General features: G+C 31.5%; 1 protein-coding gene across 1 annotated transcript in view; it reads right to left on the minus strand.

Annotated features, from left to right (window-relative positions):
* LOC142323454 (protein ST7 homolog) overlaps positions 1–14,436 on the minus strand; it is a 98,919-nt gene that overhangs the window by 26,972 nt on the left and 57,511 nt on the right. Inside the window, exon 7 of the mRNA XM_075363091.1 lies at positions 8,488–8,678. Within this exon, the coding sequence (XP_075219206.1) occupies positions 8,488–8,678 (191 nt within the window). The remainder of the gene's footprint in view (positions 1–8,487; positions 8,679–14,436) is intronic.

The following is a 14,436-nucleotide window of genomic DNA, read 5'->3' on the forward strand; positions in this document are numbered from 1 at the left end:
AATTTCTACAAGTATATTTTAAAGAGTAGTTAATCTTTATAATGAACTCAAACATCTGAAATGGTAATAATTTTCTTAGAGATTACATTCATTAGAGAGTTTAGGATTACATTCATACCTTTAAACTGGCTGCAATTATACAAATTTGATCAAGACTGAAAAAACAACATTTAATTATAAGGACCTCTTGATCTGTTTCTAATAAAAACTGGTAAGTATAATCTAGTTTTGAAATAGAGTAAAGATGGTTTTGTGTTAGGTGAGAGAATGCTTTAAAATTTTTAACAATAAAAGTCAAATTCATAGATAGCTTTCTTAGAAAATTTAGCAGTTGAAACACTAACTTCATGCTAATCTGATTTTATAATTTCATAGGAATCTTCTAGTTCCATGACAAAGTCCATTTCCTCTTCTGCGATAGGAGTATGAGTTGAAGACTTTTATTAAAAATTTTAAGCATAACTTAAAACATGGTAATGCATGCACAGCTAATTGCATGATCCTACAACCCATCAAACTGTATCCAATTCAAAAGCATTTATAACAAAATTAAGAAGTAAAAGCAATTTCAAGTGCCATGTACACTTTTAGGGAGTAAAAGTCAGAAAATTCAATGTATTAATAAATTATGGAATATATTTTTTTTTGTCAAACCAGTAATATAGCAACTTATAAGCTACTGAATAATTTTCATACAGAACAAGCTGTTATTCAATTAAAGATAATGCATGGTCTTTAATATGAGATAGTAAAATTTGCAGTTTTTTGACTGAAAATTCTGCTGGGAAGTGAACAGTACTGTTGAGATGTATGTGTGTATGTGTGTGTGTGTGTGTGTGTGGATGCTGTGGAGGTAAATGTGTGTGTTATGAGCACATGGGGTTGCATGGTGGATGGATGCTTGTACCTTGTGTGGTGGGGTGGTGACTTCTGTTTTATGTTGCTGTGTGAATATCATCTGGCATGGATGTCTTATATTAAATTCAGTTTTGTATATTTCACATCATGTTTTATAATGTCACGTATTTCTTGTTTATGTGTTTCAATATAAATAAATTAATGTTTGTTCTTAATATTCAATTTTAATAGTGTAATGGAGTTCACTAAAATTCATAAAAAGTACAATTATACAAAGATTTAAGATTCAACAATCAGCTCAACATGAAAAAAAAATAGGCAAATGGAATTTAGGAATGTAATGAAGAATTTTTTTAATTTTTAACAGTTTCAGGCCTAGGCCCAAGTATATGCTCACAGCTTATTTTGTTTGTAAGATCGGAGCCTGAGTATATGTTGGGCTGCTACATTTAAATGCAAACAGTGATGGGTTTATACTTGTTGCTAGGCCTCTTAGACTCTTTCAGTAGTTCATTATAATGATTCAGTATGAATTTCAATGCAATCAAGCGGATTTTTTAGGTTTTAGTTAATAACAATAAAAACACCTTGTGTTCAAGAGCGCTTTAGGTTATAAAATGTAAGGTTATTTGGTGTTGTTTACGTGCTTTGATTTGTGTTCTGGTTTCTTTTATTTTTATTTCAACATTTTATATTGTGTGTAGGGTGTGTTTTTATTGTAATATGTCTGATTTTCCGGATAAACAAAAAAATAAATCGTTCTGATGATGTTTTACGGGATGTATGTGATTCTGATATTTTTGGCTGTAATAATGAAGGAAATAAACAAAATAAAAATTTTGAAACTCAATCCGAGGAAATAGATGAGTTTTATTTCGATTCAGGTACTGAAAATTATGAGTTTGATGTTGAAGATAGAGACCCAGACTTCGATATCAACTGATTACTTCATCTGATGATGAAGATGAAATGGAGGTTAGGACTGACATTATTTCTCTGCCTGGTTCTTCCACTGCCCCCAACCATAAATAATTACTTCTCCAATAACTGCTCGGCCTATTAATAAGCAGAAGAAAAGGGATACTAGTGCTAAGAAAAAAACTAAATTGTAAAATACAGATTTAGGCTGTTCAATTGATAATGATTTACCTAATTTTGAAGAGATATGAGGAGTTATTGTACCTTTAGATGAAACTTCTATACCCCTAGATGCATTATCTACATTTTTTACAGAAAATATTGCAAAACTTATCAAACAGATAAATAGATATGCAAAATTTTTTTGTAAATAAAACCGCATAGAACCAATAAACTAAAAATAAATAATGTATGGAGCAAATCAACTGCTGTGAAAATGCATGAAATTTACTTATTTTTTTCAATTATTCTTCACATGTGTTACGTGAAAAAACCCAAAATCAGAGATTACTGGGCTACTAATAATTTTATTTCTACTTTTCCAGGCTCTGTTATGTCCAAAGATAAATTCAAAGCTATTTTATCAAATTTACATATAAATGGAAACGGCCTTTACATACCACGAGATCAACCTGGCCATGATCCACTTCACAAAATTCGACCTTATTTAAATCATTTAATTGTTGCTTTTCCCAATTCATTCTCTCCTTATAGAAATCTAACTGTTGATGAAGGTATTTGTGGGTTTAGAGGTAGGATTTATTTTTCTGTTTATATAAAAAATAAACCTGACAAATATGGAAAAAAAACTGTTCACTGTAAGTGGTGCAGCAACAGCCTTTGTACTGAATATCAAGGTGTATACTGGTAAAGGCACAGAAGACAATGCAATTATTCGTCTCTTTTAGAGATTGCAAAAGTGCCTAAACAAAGGTCATTGTGTTTCTATAGGTAGATTTTATTCATTTCCCGCCGTCTTTGATTTCTTATGGAATAACAAAACTGCCGCTTCTGGCACCTGAATGCCAAAAGAGAATGTAATAAATAAAAAACTAAAAAAAAAAAATGAAAGCATATTCATGAGAAGAAAACATTTATAATGTGTAAAATGGAAAGATACAAGAGACATTGTGCTTTTATTGTAAGTGCAAAGGAAGGATATTGCACTTTCTACACAACACCAAATGACAAAAGCAGACATCACTGCAAAAATGTCAGGGAGAGAAATAATAAAGTCAAAGCCTGATGCTATATGTAAGTATAATGTTTACAAAACTGGTGTTGATAGATTTGATCAGTTTGTTTCATATGACCCACTCAAACAAAATAGATGAAGTGGTGGAAAAAAATTTTCTTTCATCAGTTTAATATGTCTTTGACAAATGTTTATATCTTATATTGTGCCACAAGACCACCATTCCAAAGGAATAAATGCAATCTTGGAGACATTTTATTACAAGTAGGCACTGATTTAGCAAAAAAAAGGTGCAGCTCTTCATCAGGTTGAAACTCCCACTGCAATTACCTCAAACCGACTGTCAGGATGCCATTTTCGACAAAATCCCTGCAACCGAGAAGAAAAGTTACCCAACTCGAGTCTGCAAAGTTTGCTCAGAGAAAATAAAGGCTTTAACTGGCAAGTTTGGGAGAAAAGAAACAAGTTGGTGGTGCCCTGACTGTTCAGTTCCGTTGTGTTTACTTACTTGCTTCAAACTGTATCACACTAGGGGTAATTACTGTATGTAAAAAAAAATTAACAAAACTAAATATATTAGAAACCATGTCAAAGAACCATTTTTTATAAAATTAAATGAATAATAAATATTAGGGTAACATTTCTTTCATTGATTTATTTTATGATTGATTATTTGTGTGAAAAAGTACTGAAAAGTGAATCAATTTCAAAAATCTGTAACTTATTTTACATTAACTATAAATTTTTGATTTCTTTGTCAGTATAAAGAGTGAAATTTTATCTTTTAGACAGTATAAAATGTAATAATGTGTAGTGATTACAACAATTTTGTATGTTTATTAAGTAGTACTGTGAGCCATTACTATTTTTTATTTTCATGAAATTTGAAGGAAATTTAGATGGTGACAATTTTTTTTGTAAGTAATCTATTACACATATTTTTTTCTTTTATGATAGCTCATTCCTTCCTCATTCAGATGATATAAAATATAGTAGGTTGTTATATGCACTAGCATATTATAAGTTTTTTTAGAGGGCTCAAAAATGCCCAGGAATTCGGTACATTCGTGTTATTAAGGTTTAGGTCGGAAAGTGTTAATAAGCATTTTGATTTTAGGATTTTTTATGTTTGAAGAGAGAAAAATTTTGAATCAATTCAAACTGACATATAACTAACATCACAAGATACTTCTGAATTATTAAGCATCAAACAATTACTGATTTTGGGGCTTGTTTCAGAGAAATTATAAATTTTAGCGTTTTTATTGTACAACTCCTGCAAAGCATGATTTCTAATGATACCAATTAATATATTTACTGAGTGAAAAAATCGTTGTACTTATTACATCAATATTTTTATTTATTTTTAAATTGCCAATTTGAAAAATTACAAATGTGATGTAACAGTAAATAACAAGACCCAATAACTCAAAATTTTCACAAAATCTTGCTTGTATTATTAAACAATTTATATATTAACTATAAGAAATTTGAAGACAGTTGTTTGTGTCAAGTTTATGCATCAAGAAAGAGAAATCAAAGATATCTGAGGAAAACTATAATAATGAGAAAGAATCTGTAGAGAGGATAGATCAACAAACTGAGCTATGATTATATTAAACCCTATCCTCAAACACTTCAACAAAGAAATCAAATAATGATTTTAAATAAATATAGATAGTCAGGAGATAAAAATGTTTAATATGATATTAGCAAATAAAAATAATCAAGTAAGAAGAATTTTAAAAGAAGGAAATGAAATTTGCCATGGCTGTTATTTAGGATGAAAGTGCCCCAAGATCTTAATTACTTTGGTTTTGATGAGACTCGAAATAGTGGCAGATTTAATAATTTGTGCACAATTGGTATATGAAGATGTGTATACTTATGATTTAATTAAAAAGAGCAGAGAAACTAAATTCAGGTGATAAACATACATATACAACAGAATCTAACAAGAGAGTTTGACTGAAGTTTACTGTTTTCAGATCAGCCCACCAACTTATACACAATGGGAACATACATTTTCAATATACATGCTTAACAATTCAAAATTAGGTGATACCACTAATACTAATGCTAACGTTATATAATATGATTCACAGAAACAAGAAATTTTGAAATCTGTGTTGGCAGCCCTGGGTGAAAATCAGCACTGAATAACTTATATTAAGCTCACACCATCTTACCATTTAGTTATCATGACTACTTGGAGTACTTTAAATATTCTTGCTATTAAAGCTTTTTATAAAAACACTGACAATTTTGGAGGCTGCGCATAGAGAATTTTGCCACCTGTTAAGACATGCATACATAATTTTGAGAAAACAGGTTCACCAATGAAAAAGAAACCTCCAGGCAGTGTGTGGACCATTTGTATGTCAGACAATATTAGGACTGTTTGAGTTAATGTCATAAAAAACCCACATCATTCAATTTGTCATCATGTAGTGTCTTTACAGTTGTGTAGTTCAGATGGAAGGCCACTTCCATTGTTCCATTTGTTAATAAACAAACTTTTCATTTTTTAGGCACAAGAGAAACCTACACAGCTACACCAACACTCGCTACACAGTAATAAGGTTACTAAATGGTGTGCTATGTCATCATATGGTATAATAAGCCTTTATTTACTTAAAAACAAGGATGGCCTCATGACTACAGTCACATCAGATCAATATGTTACCGTGCTGAAAAACTTTGTTGTGCAAAAACTACAGACATTTCCAAAAATAATTGACAATGGTTGGTTTCAACAAAATGGATTAACTTCACACAGAGTAAAAATATTGATAATTGCTGTATGCCAACTGTTTGGTAATTATATAATTTTGAGAAATGGTAACATTTCATGGCCTCCCAGGTCTACTGATTTGTCAGCGTGCAGTTTCTTCTAATGGGTTTCATCTTAAAAGTGAAGTACATCATTGATGACCTGTTACAACAGAATTAAAAGTCAAGATTCAAACAGCAATTGCTAAATTTTCTGTTGAAATGTTGCGTTGAACCATGCACAGTTTTACTAGGAGACTGTAATGACTGAAATGTCTTCGCATAGATGGAGCTCAGCTGCTAAATGTGATCTTCCAAAATAAATTTTTTGTTTTTGTATTCGTAAATAGCATGTTTTTCTATTTAAATGTTACAAATAAAACTATTTGATATAATTTTTTCATAAGAATATTTAATTTTCAAAATTCCCCGTTTCCTTGAATCATCCTGTACTATTAACAAATTAAAATTTTTTATATTTAAAGCTGATACTAATGCTTGTGCTTTTTTCATGCTTTAAACGCATTAGTTAAGTGCTTAAAAAAGCACTTAACAGCACATAAGTGCTTCAAAAACACAGATAATTTATACTACTCTAAACATGGTAATAGTATGAAAGAGTGATAAAACAGGATGCTTATAACATACTAGCTCTGATATATCAGTCAACAATTTAAATGTTTCTCTCAAGAGCCTAATTTTGGAATATGAGGACCAGGAACTCTTGCAGCTTTGTTTTAACTACCAGTTTTAAATAAATAATTTATATACTTGTTGAATATGTTTTGGCTGGAGTGGTGGGGGTTTGCTAATTGCGCTGCCTCCACAGTCAGTGTCGTTTGAGACCTCAACCACGACTGAGTTCCAGCTCGGCTGGTGACAATGGTATCTTAATTTACCTTTATTATTAATGTACAACTAATGATATTATTATTTTCAAATTTTATGTCAACATCAAGAAATAATGTATCTTATTTATGGAATTCAATTATAGCTGTAGTTAATTTTCATTTCTAAACACTTTATGAACTTTATTCCTACCTTAATCATCGACACCCTGTGATATGAACCTCATATGAGATTACAGTCCATTCATTACATCTTAGATCACACAATACTTATTTTGGCAACTATGACAATTTAAACACAAAGAATTTGCAAAACATATCTAATTATGGTCATTAGATTCTAAAAAAATTTCATATGCTTGAAATTCTATAAAGAAATCTCATGAAACTGGTAGTCATGAATAACTGAGTTGAATATTTGAATATTTCACAGTAAAAAAAACTTTTACTAATTTAACCTTTAAAGCCTCAAGGTAACGATATATCGTACATGAGTGCTTGTGCTAAAAGTCTCACCCGTATGATATATCGGCATGTAGTTTTTATGTTAATATATTTCTTTACATTACCGCTAGATCGCTCATATAGTATCTTTTCTTAAAGCTTACAATTCATAGATATTGATAGTGTAGGTTGTTTTCATTTTACGATACATATTTTAGAGAATAAGCGATTTCAAAATTCCGATAATCTCTGATGTAAACAGAAGTGTGTTCCGTGAATTCATGGTTATGTTTTGGTTACTCCGTGCGTTTATAAGGGATTTTTTATATGTATTATAATATTATTATATGAAATTAGAGTTTCAATTATAGTGTTAGTTGTAGTTTTAGTTACCGTGATCCGTAAATATTCAGATTTATTCGTTAGTTCGGTGTTTTTTTTTCTACAATGTCCGGGCCTAGTAGACGTCTTACTGATGACAAAATTAATAACTTTTTTGTTGATGATACTGATAACAATTTCGAATTATCTAGTGACAGTGGGGCTGAAGAGATGATGAATTAATCACAAGTGATAGTGATGGGGATTTAGAAGAAGATGAGGCATACAGAAACATCATTAAACCAGAAGATAATGTCCTCTTCCACATCAATTTTTGGAACTCCCCGGCCTAAAACATATGCCTAATCCAGGTTTCACACCTATAATTTATTTTTATTTATTATTTACACTTAATTTACTTGAACTGATGGTGAAAGAAATCAATAGATCAGCCAATCAATATTTAAATGCAAATAGAGATAGGCTGTCTGAACCATACCAAAAATGGAAAAATATTACTATTTCTGAAATGAAAGGTTTTATAGCTTGCATACTGAATATGGGGATAATTAGAAAACCTACTCTTAAGAGTTACTGGAGTACAGTATCATCACAGGCAACCCCTTGGTTTGGTAAAATGTTTTCAGCGCACCATTTTAGAATTATTTCGAAATTTCAAAGCATAAATGTTAAAAAAAAAAATGGTAACAAAAATTTCAATAACTCTGTAAATAATATGAATTTTTAAGTGAAATTTTTTTTAATTTTTATCATAAATAATTTTAGTTTTTAAAAACAGTGATAGATTAGATATAAATAGCAAGGATTTTTTCAAATCCTTGCTATTTTCCACTAAGTAAAAATGAAATGATAATCTGTTCATAGATCACTTAAGTGAAGACACTACATGCAGACTACTTGTATTCTGTAGGCGATCTGAGTGATATACCAATGACTGTTGTTGATATCATTTAAAACTTTTTTTTTTTGTAATTAATTCTAAAAAAAAAAGCAATATTTAAAAAAATATATATATTTTGATATTGGTAATTCACTTAGAAAAATTTACAATCAACTGAAAAAAAACAAACTACTTCAGCAATGTAATTACTGAAATTATTGATCACTTACTTATCAGCTACTGCCCTCGCTTTCAGAAGTGCAGCAGTATAACAAATAGTAGCAGATTTTGGTAAACTGATATCATCATATTTAGCTAAAACTGCCTGTACATCAGCATATGCTTGCATCTCAAGTAAAGCTTCTATTAAATTTTCATGAATGTTAAGGACATTCATGATCGGAGGAACTTCTTTTGTTAACTGAAAATAATAATAAATGATCAATATGTAGAGTAGTAAAAAAAGCAGAGCATTATTATTTTTTTTTTACTTCTATTCATTTATTGTATACACTAAACATATAATGTGTACTTTTATAAAACAAAAAATTAAATACTGCAGAAGAGTTTCCTGAATAAGACTTTACATAAAGAAAATATAATGAACTTAATAAAGGTTTGTATTACCACTGATCAGAAATTCATAGTTAACTATAAATAATAGTTACTACATTCAGAGATTTTAAAATGTTTTAATGAGGTTTTTGTTATTTTTCTATTTGATTAAAGAGAAACAGCTGTTCATAAATATTTCCACTGACATGACAGATCATGCAGTAGGATATTTTCTAAGTGTTTCAGTTTTAAATGTGGTTTGCAGTATATTAAAAACTACTATAGGTGAACAAGTGTTATTTCTGAAATAAAGGTAGTCTTGATTGGATGTCAGAAAAAAGAAATTCATTTAAAAGTTATGTACAGTTAATAATAACTGTTAATACGTTCTGTTATTATTAATAATTTTACTAGTAATAACAGAAAATGACAACAATTTAAGGTCTATTAACAAATTTTCTCCAACACTTAATACCAGTCTATTTATTTCTAAACGTAATCTTATTGGTTTCAGTCCTGAGCTAAACTACATTACATGCTAATAAACTGCCGGTCTTAAAACAGAATCACATCAATTAGTTAAATGCATCAACCAATTTATACATTTAATAAAATCTTTCAGTTACTTGACTGTTTTGGATTAAAAATTGTAACAGTTACATCCGACAGCTATCTATTCTATTCCAATCTTAGTCTTTCTCAATAGTTTTCACCTCCATACATCTCTCCATGACCAAATTAACAAAACCTTGATGTTTTAATGTTAGCCCACTGATCTAGTTAGCATTAATCAGGTTCCACCATCTACCAAAATGTTTGCTCTTCTCTTAATCCTCTTAAGAGTTGTACATTTTGAAGTTTATTGACCTACGTGGTTTCAATATTCTCCTGTAATATAGCATTTAAAATTTTTTCTTTTTCTTTTTTTTATCATGTTTTGTGACCATGATACAAAACTGTATACAAAGATTTTTAAGCATTGCTAAAGGTGATTCTATTAATAAAAAGTGCAGTTTTATATACATATGTGATTTCATGTGTATGTTACAGGAATGGTTAGGAGGCTCAGCTTTAACCAATAAGCATCTCAACCTTAAGTCAGGTGTTTTGTATAGCCACTGGATGGAAAGAGTCCCTGGACAGGACATTAGGTAGAGTCATCCTCACCTGTAATCTTACAATGAAAAATTCTACAGATAGACATACCTTGGAATTTAGTGAACACTGTCAAAATTAATAAAAAAATAAAAGAAGATATGAAGGATAAGGAACAGGGGTGGATAGTAGCAAAAGGGGGTAACATATCTGTGCAGAAACTATACAATGAGAAAAATAAACTCGTACAAAGGAATGCTTCAAGGGATTTTCAAGAAGTAAAGGTCCATACTGCCTGTAATTCCTTCAGAGATCAGAGTATCTTTACACAGAATGAAAGCAGCACATTACTGATGGTTTTACATTAGCTGGGTCAAGTACATATGATGCAACTTTTCCTCTAAATACTGAACAGTCAAATAAAAAGAAGATTCTCTAAGGAAAATCCCTAACCGTTTCTAGAATTGTGAAGTATGTGAAAGTACAGATGTAATTGCAAGCCATTTGATCAGACCTTCTCAGAGACAGTTTCTCCTTAGCAGAAAAATTGTATTATTCTGACATTTAGCAGCTAATAACATAGGAATTGATGCGAATTAAAATTAAGAACTAGCTTATTTTCTATTAATATAATTTTGCTTTCATTCTACTAGAAGTGAAAGAGGTACAATTACACAAAGTTATGCAGCTATGTTGATATCCTTTCTACAACTGAGTAAGTCATTCCTTGACTGAATGATGATACTTTAAATTAATTGAACACAGACAAAAATTGTTTATAAAGAATAAGAAGCATGATTCACTATGTAAATAATTAAAAATATACTTTCAAAAGATCTTTTTGAAACTATGATCCAGTTTCATTCTCAATAATATACCAGATTAATTTCTTCTTAAAGCAGTTAGGGAACCCACTTATTATTCTCTCTCTGTTTATTTTCATTTCAAACACTGAATTATTTCCCATTAGAAATTAAGGAACAGACTACTTCCCTATGCAAAAAGAATATTATGATGGTTTTTCTGTAACTTAACATTTTTTTTAATTTTCCGATGAGTAGAGAATACTTTACATACTAATCAATAGTTGTAGTTTTCATGTTAGCCAAAATGGTGTAGTACACTGTTAAAACTTGTAAGTATTTTGGCAGAAAGAACACTAAGTATAAAATATTCATTTTAGATAGAAATATTTCCCTCACAAATAATATGTAGTCAATTTAATTTAAAATATGTACAAAGGGTACTAGGAAAAGTTTTCAATATGATGGAATGGATCATCACAGGTGGTTACAAGTTGGCATGTCTTTAGATACATCGCGACCTGCACAGTAGCTGCTCTAGTCACTGACTCAGTATAATTTGATTTTTAGTTTTTTTTTTTTGTCTTCAGTCATTTGACTGGTTTGATGCAGCTCTCCAAGATTCCCTATCTAGTGCTAGTCGTTTCATTTCAGTATACCCTCTACATCCTACATCCCTAACAATTTGTTTTACATATTCCAAACGTGGCCTGCCTACACAATTTTTCCCTTCTACCTGTCCTTCCAAAATTAAAGCGACTATTCCAGGATGCCTTAGTATGTGGCCTATAAGTCTGTCTCTTCTTTTAAGTATATTTTTCCAAATGCTTCTTTCTTCATCTATTTGCCGCAATACCTCCTCATTTGTCACTTTATCCACCCATCTGATTTTTAACATTCTCCTATAGCACCACATTTCAAAAGCTTCTAACCTTTTCTTCTCAGATACTCCGATTGTCCAAGTTTCACTTCCATATAAAGCGACACTCCAAACATACACTTTCAAAAATCTTTTCCTGACATTTAAATTAATTTTTGATGTAAACAACTTATATTTCTTACTGAAGGCTCGTTTAGCTTGTGCTATTCGGCATTTTATATCGCTCCTGCTTCGTCCATCTTTAGTAATTCTACTTCCCAAATAACAAAATTCTTCTACTTCCATAATCTTTTCTCCTCCTATTTTCACATTCAGTGGTCCATCTTTGTTATTTCTACTACATTTCATTACTTTTGTTTTGTTCTTGTTTATTTTCATGCGATAGTTCTTGCGTAGGACTTCATCTATGCCGTTCATTGTTTCTTCTAAATCCTTTTTATTCTCGGCTAGAATTACTATATCATCAGCAAATCGTAGCATCTTTATCTTTTCACCTTGTACTGTTACTCCGAATCTAAATTGTTCTTTAACATCATTAACTGCTAGTTCCATGTAAAGATTAAAAAGTAACGGAGATAGGGAACATCCTTGTCGGACTCCCTTTCTTATTATGGCTTCTTTCTTATGTTCTTCAATTGCTACTGTTGCTGTTTGGTTCCTGTACATGTTAGCAATTGTTCTTCTATCTCTGTATTTGAACCCTAATTTTTTTTAAATGCTGAACATTTTATTCCAGTCTACGTTATCGAATGCCTTTTCTAGGTCTATAAACGCCAAGTATGTTGGTTTGTTTTTCTTTAATCTTCCTTCTACTATTAATCTGAGGCCTAAAATTGCTTCCCTTTCCCTATACTTTTCCTGAAACCAAATTGGTCTTCTCCTAACACTTCCTCCACTCTCCTCTCAATTCTTCTGTATAGAATTCTAGTTAAGATTTTTGATGCATGACTAGTTAAACTAATTGTTCTGTATTCTTCACATTTATCTGCCCCTGATTTCTTTGGTATCATTACTATAACACTTTTTTTGAAGTCTGACGGAAATTCCCCTTTTTCATAAATATTACACACCAGTTTGTATAATCTATCAATCGCCTCCTCCCCTGCACTGCGCAGTAATTCTACAGGTATTCCGTCTATTCCAGGAGCCTTTCTGCCATTTAAATCTTTTAATGCTCTCTTAAATTCAGATCTCAGTATTGTTTCTCCCATTTCATCCTCCTCAACTTCCTCTTCTTCCTCTATAAAACCATTTTCTAATTCATTTCCTCCGTATAACTCTTCAATATATTCCACCCATCTATCGACTTTACCTTTCGTATTATATATAGGTGTACCATCTTTGTTTAACACATTATTAGATTTTAATTTATGTACCCCAAAATTTTCCTTAACTTTCCTGTATGCTCCGTCTATTTTACCAATGTTCATTTCTCTTTCCACTTCTGAACACTTTTCTTTAATCCACTCTTCTTTCGCCAGTTTGCACTTCCTGTTTATAGCATTTCTTAATTGCCGATAGTTCCTTTTACTTTCTTCATCACTAGCATTCTTATATTTTCTACGTTCATCCATCAGCTGCAATATATCGTCTGAAACCCAAGGTTTTCTACCAGTTCTCTTTATTCCGCCTAAGTTTGCTTCTGCTGATTTAAGAATTTCCTTTTTAACATTCTCCCATTCTTCTTCTACATTTTCTACCTTATCTTTTTTACTCAGACCTCTTGCGATGTCCTCCTCAAAAATCTTCTTTACCTCCTCTTCCTCAAGCTTCTCTAAATTCCACCGATTCATCTGACACCTTTTCTTCAGGTTTTTAAACCCCAATCTACATTTCATTATCACCAAATTATGGTCGCTATCAATGTCTGCTCCAGGGTAAGTTTTGCAGTCCACGAGTTGATTTCTAAATCTTTGCTTAACTATGACATAATCTATCTGATACCTTGCAGTATCGCCTGGCTTTTTCCAAGTGTATATTCTTCTATTATGATTTTTAAATTGGGTGTTGGCAATTACTAAATTATACTTCGTGCAAAACTCTATAAGTCGGTCCCCTCTTTCATTCCTTTTGCCCAGCCCGTATTCACCCACTATATTTCCTTCCTTGCCTTTTCCAATGCTTGCATTCCAATCTCCAACTATTATTAAATTTTCATCTCCTTTTACGTGTTTAATTGCTTCATCAATCTCTTCGTATACACATTCTATCTCATCATCATCATGGGCGCTTGTAGGCATATAGACGTTAACAATCGTTGTCGGTTTAGGTTTTGAATTTATCCTTATTACAATGACTCTATCGCTATGCGTCTTGAAATACTCCACTCTCCTCCCTATTTTCTTGTTCATCACGAAACCTACTCCTGCCTGCCCATTATTTGACGCTGAGTTAATTACTCTAAAGTCACCCGACCAAAAGTCGCCTTCCTCTTCCCACCGAACCTCACTAATTCCTACTATATCCACGTTTACTCTATCCATTTCCCTTTTTAAATTCTCTAGCCTACCAACCTTTTTTAAGCTTCTAACATTCCACGCTCCGACTCGTAGAATGTTATTTTTTACTTTTCTGGTGACCCCTTCCTTAGTAGTCCCCACCCGGAGATCCGAACGGGGGACTATTTTACCTCCGGAATATTTTACCAAGGAAGGCGCCTCCATTATTGCTTTTGAAAATGCAGAGAGCCACATTTTCTTGGAAAAAAAAAACAGCTGTAGTTTTCCATTGCTTTCAGCTGCGCAGTACTCAGAGGACTGAGTGATGTTGATATGGCCGTTTAAGTCATTGTGACTCACGCCCCTAACAACTACTGAAAGAGCTGCTGCCCTCTTTCAGGAATCATT

This window comes from Lycorma delicatula, chromosome 4 (genome assembly GCF_047948215.1).
Source record: "Lycorma delicatula isolate Av1 chromosome 4, ASM4794821v1, whole genome shotgun sequence".
Classification (NCBI taxonomy): Eukaryota; Metazoa; Arthropoda; class Insecta; order Hemiptera; family Fulgoridae; genus Lycorma; species Lycorma delicatula.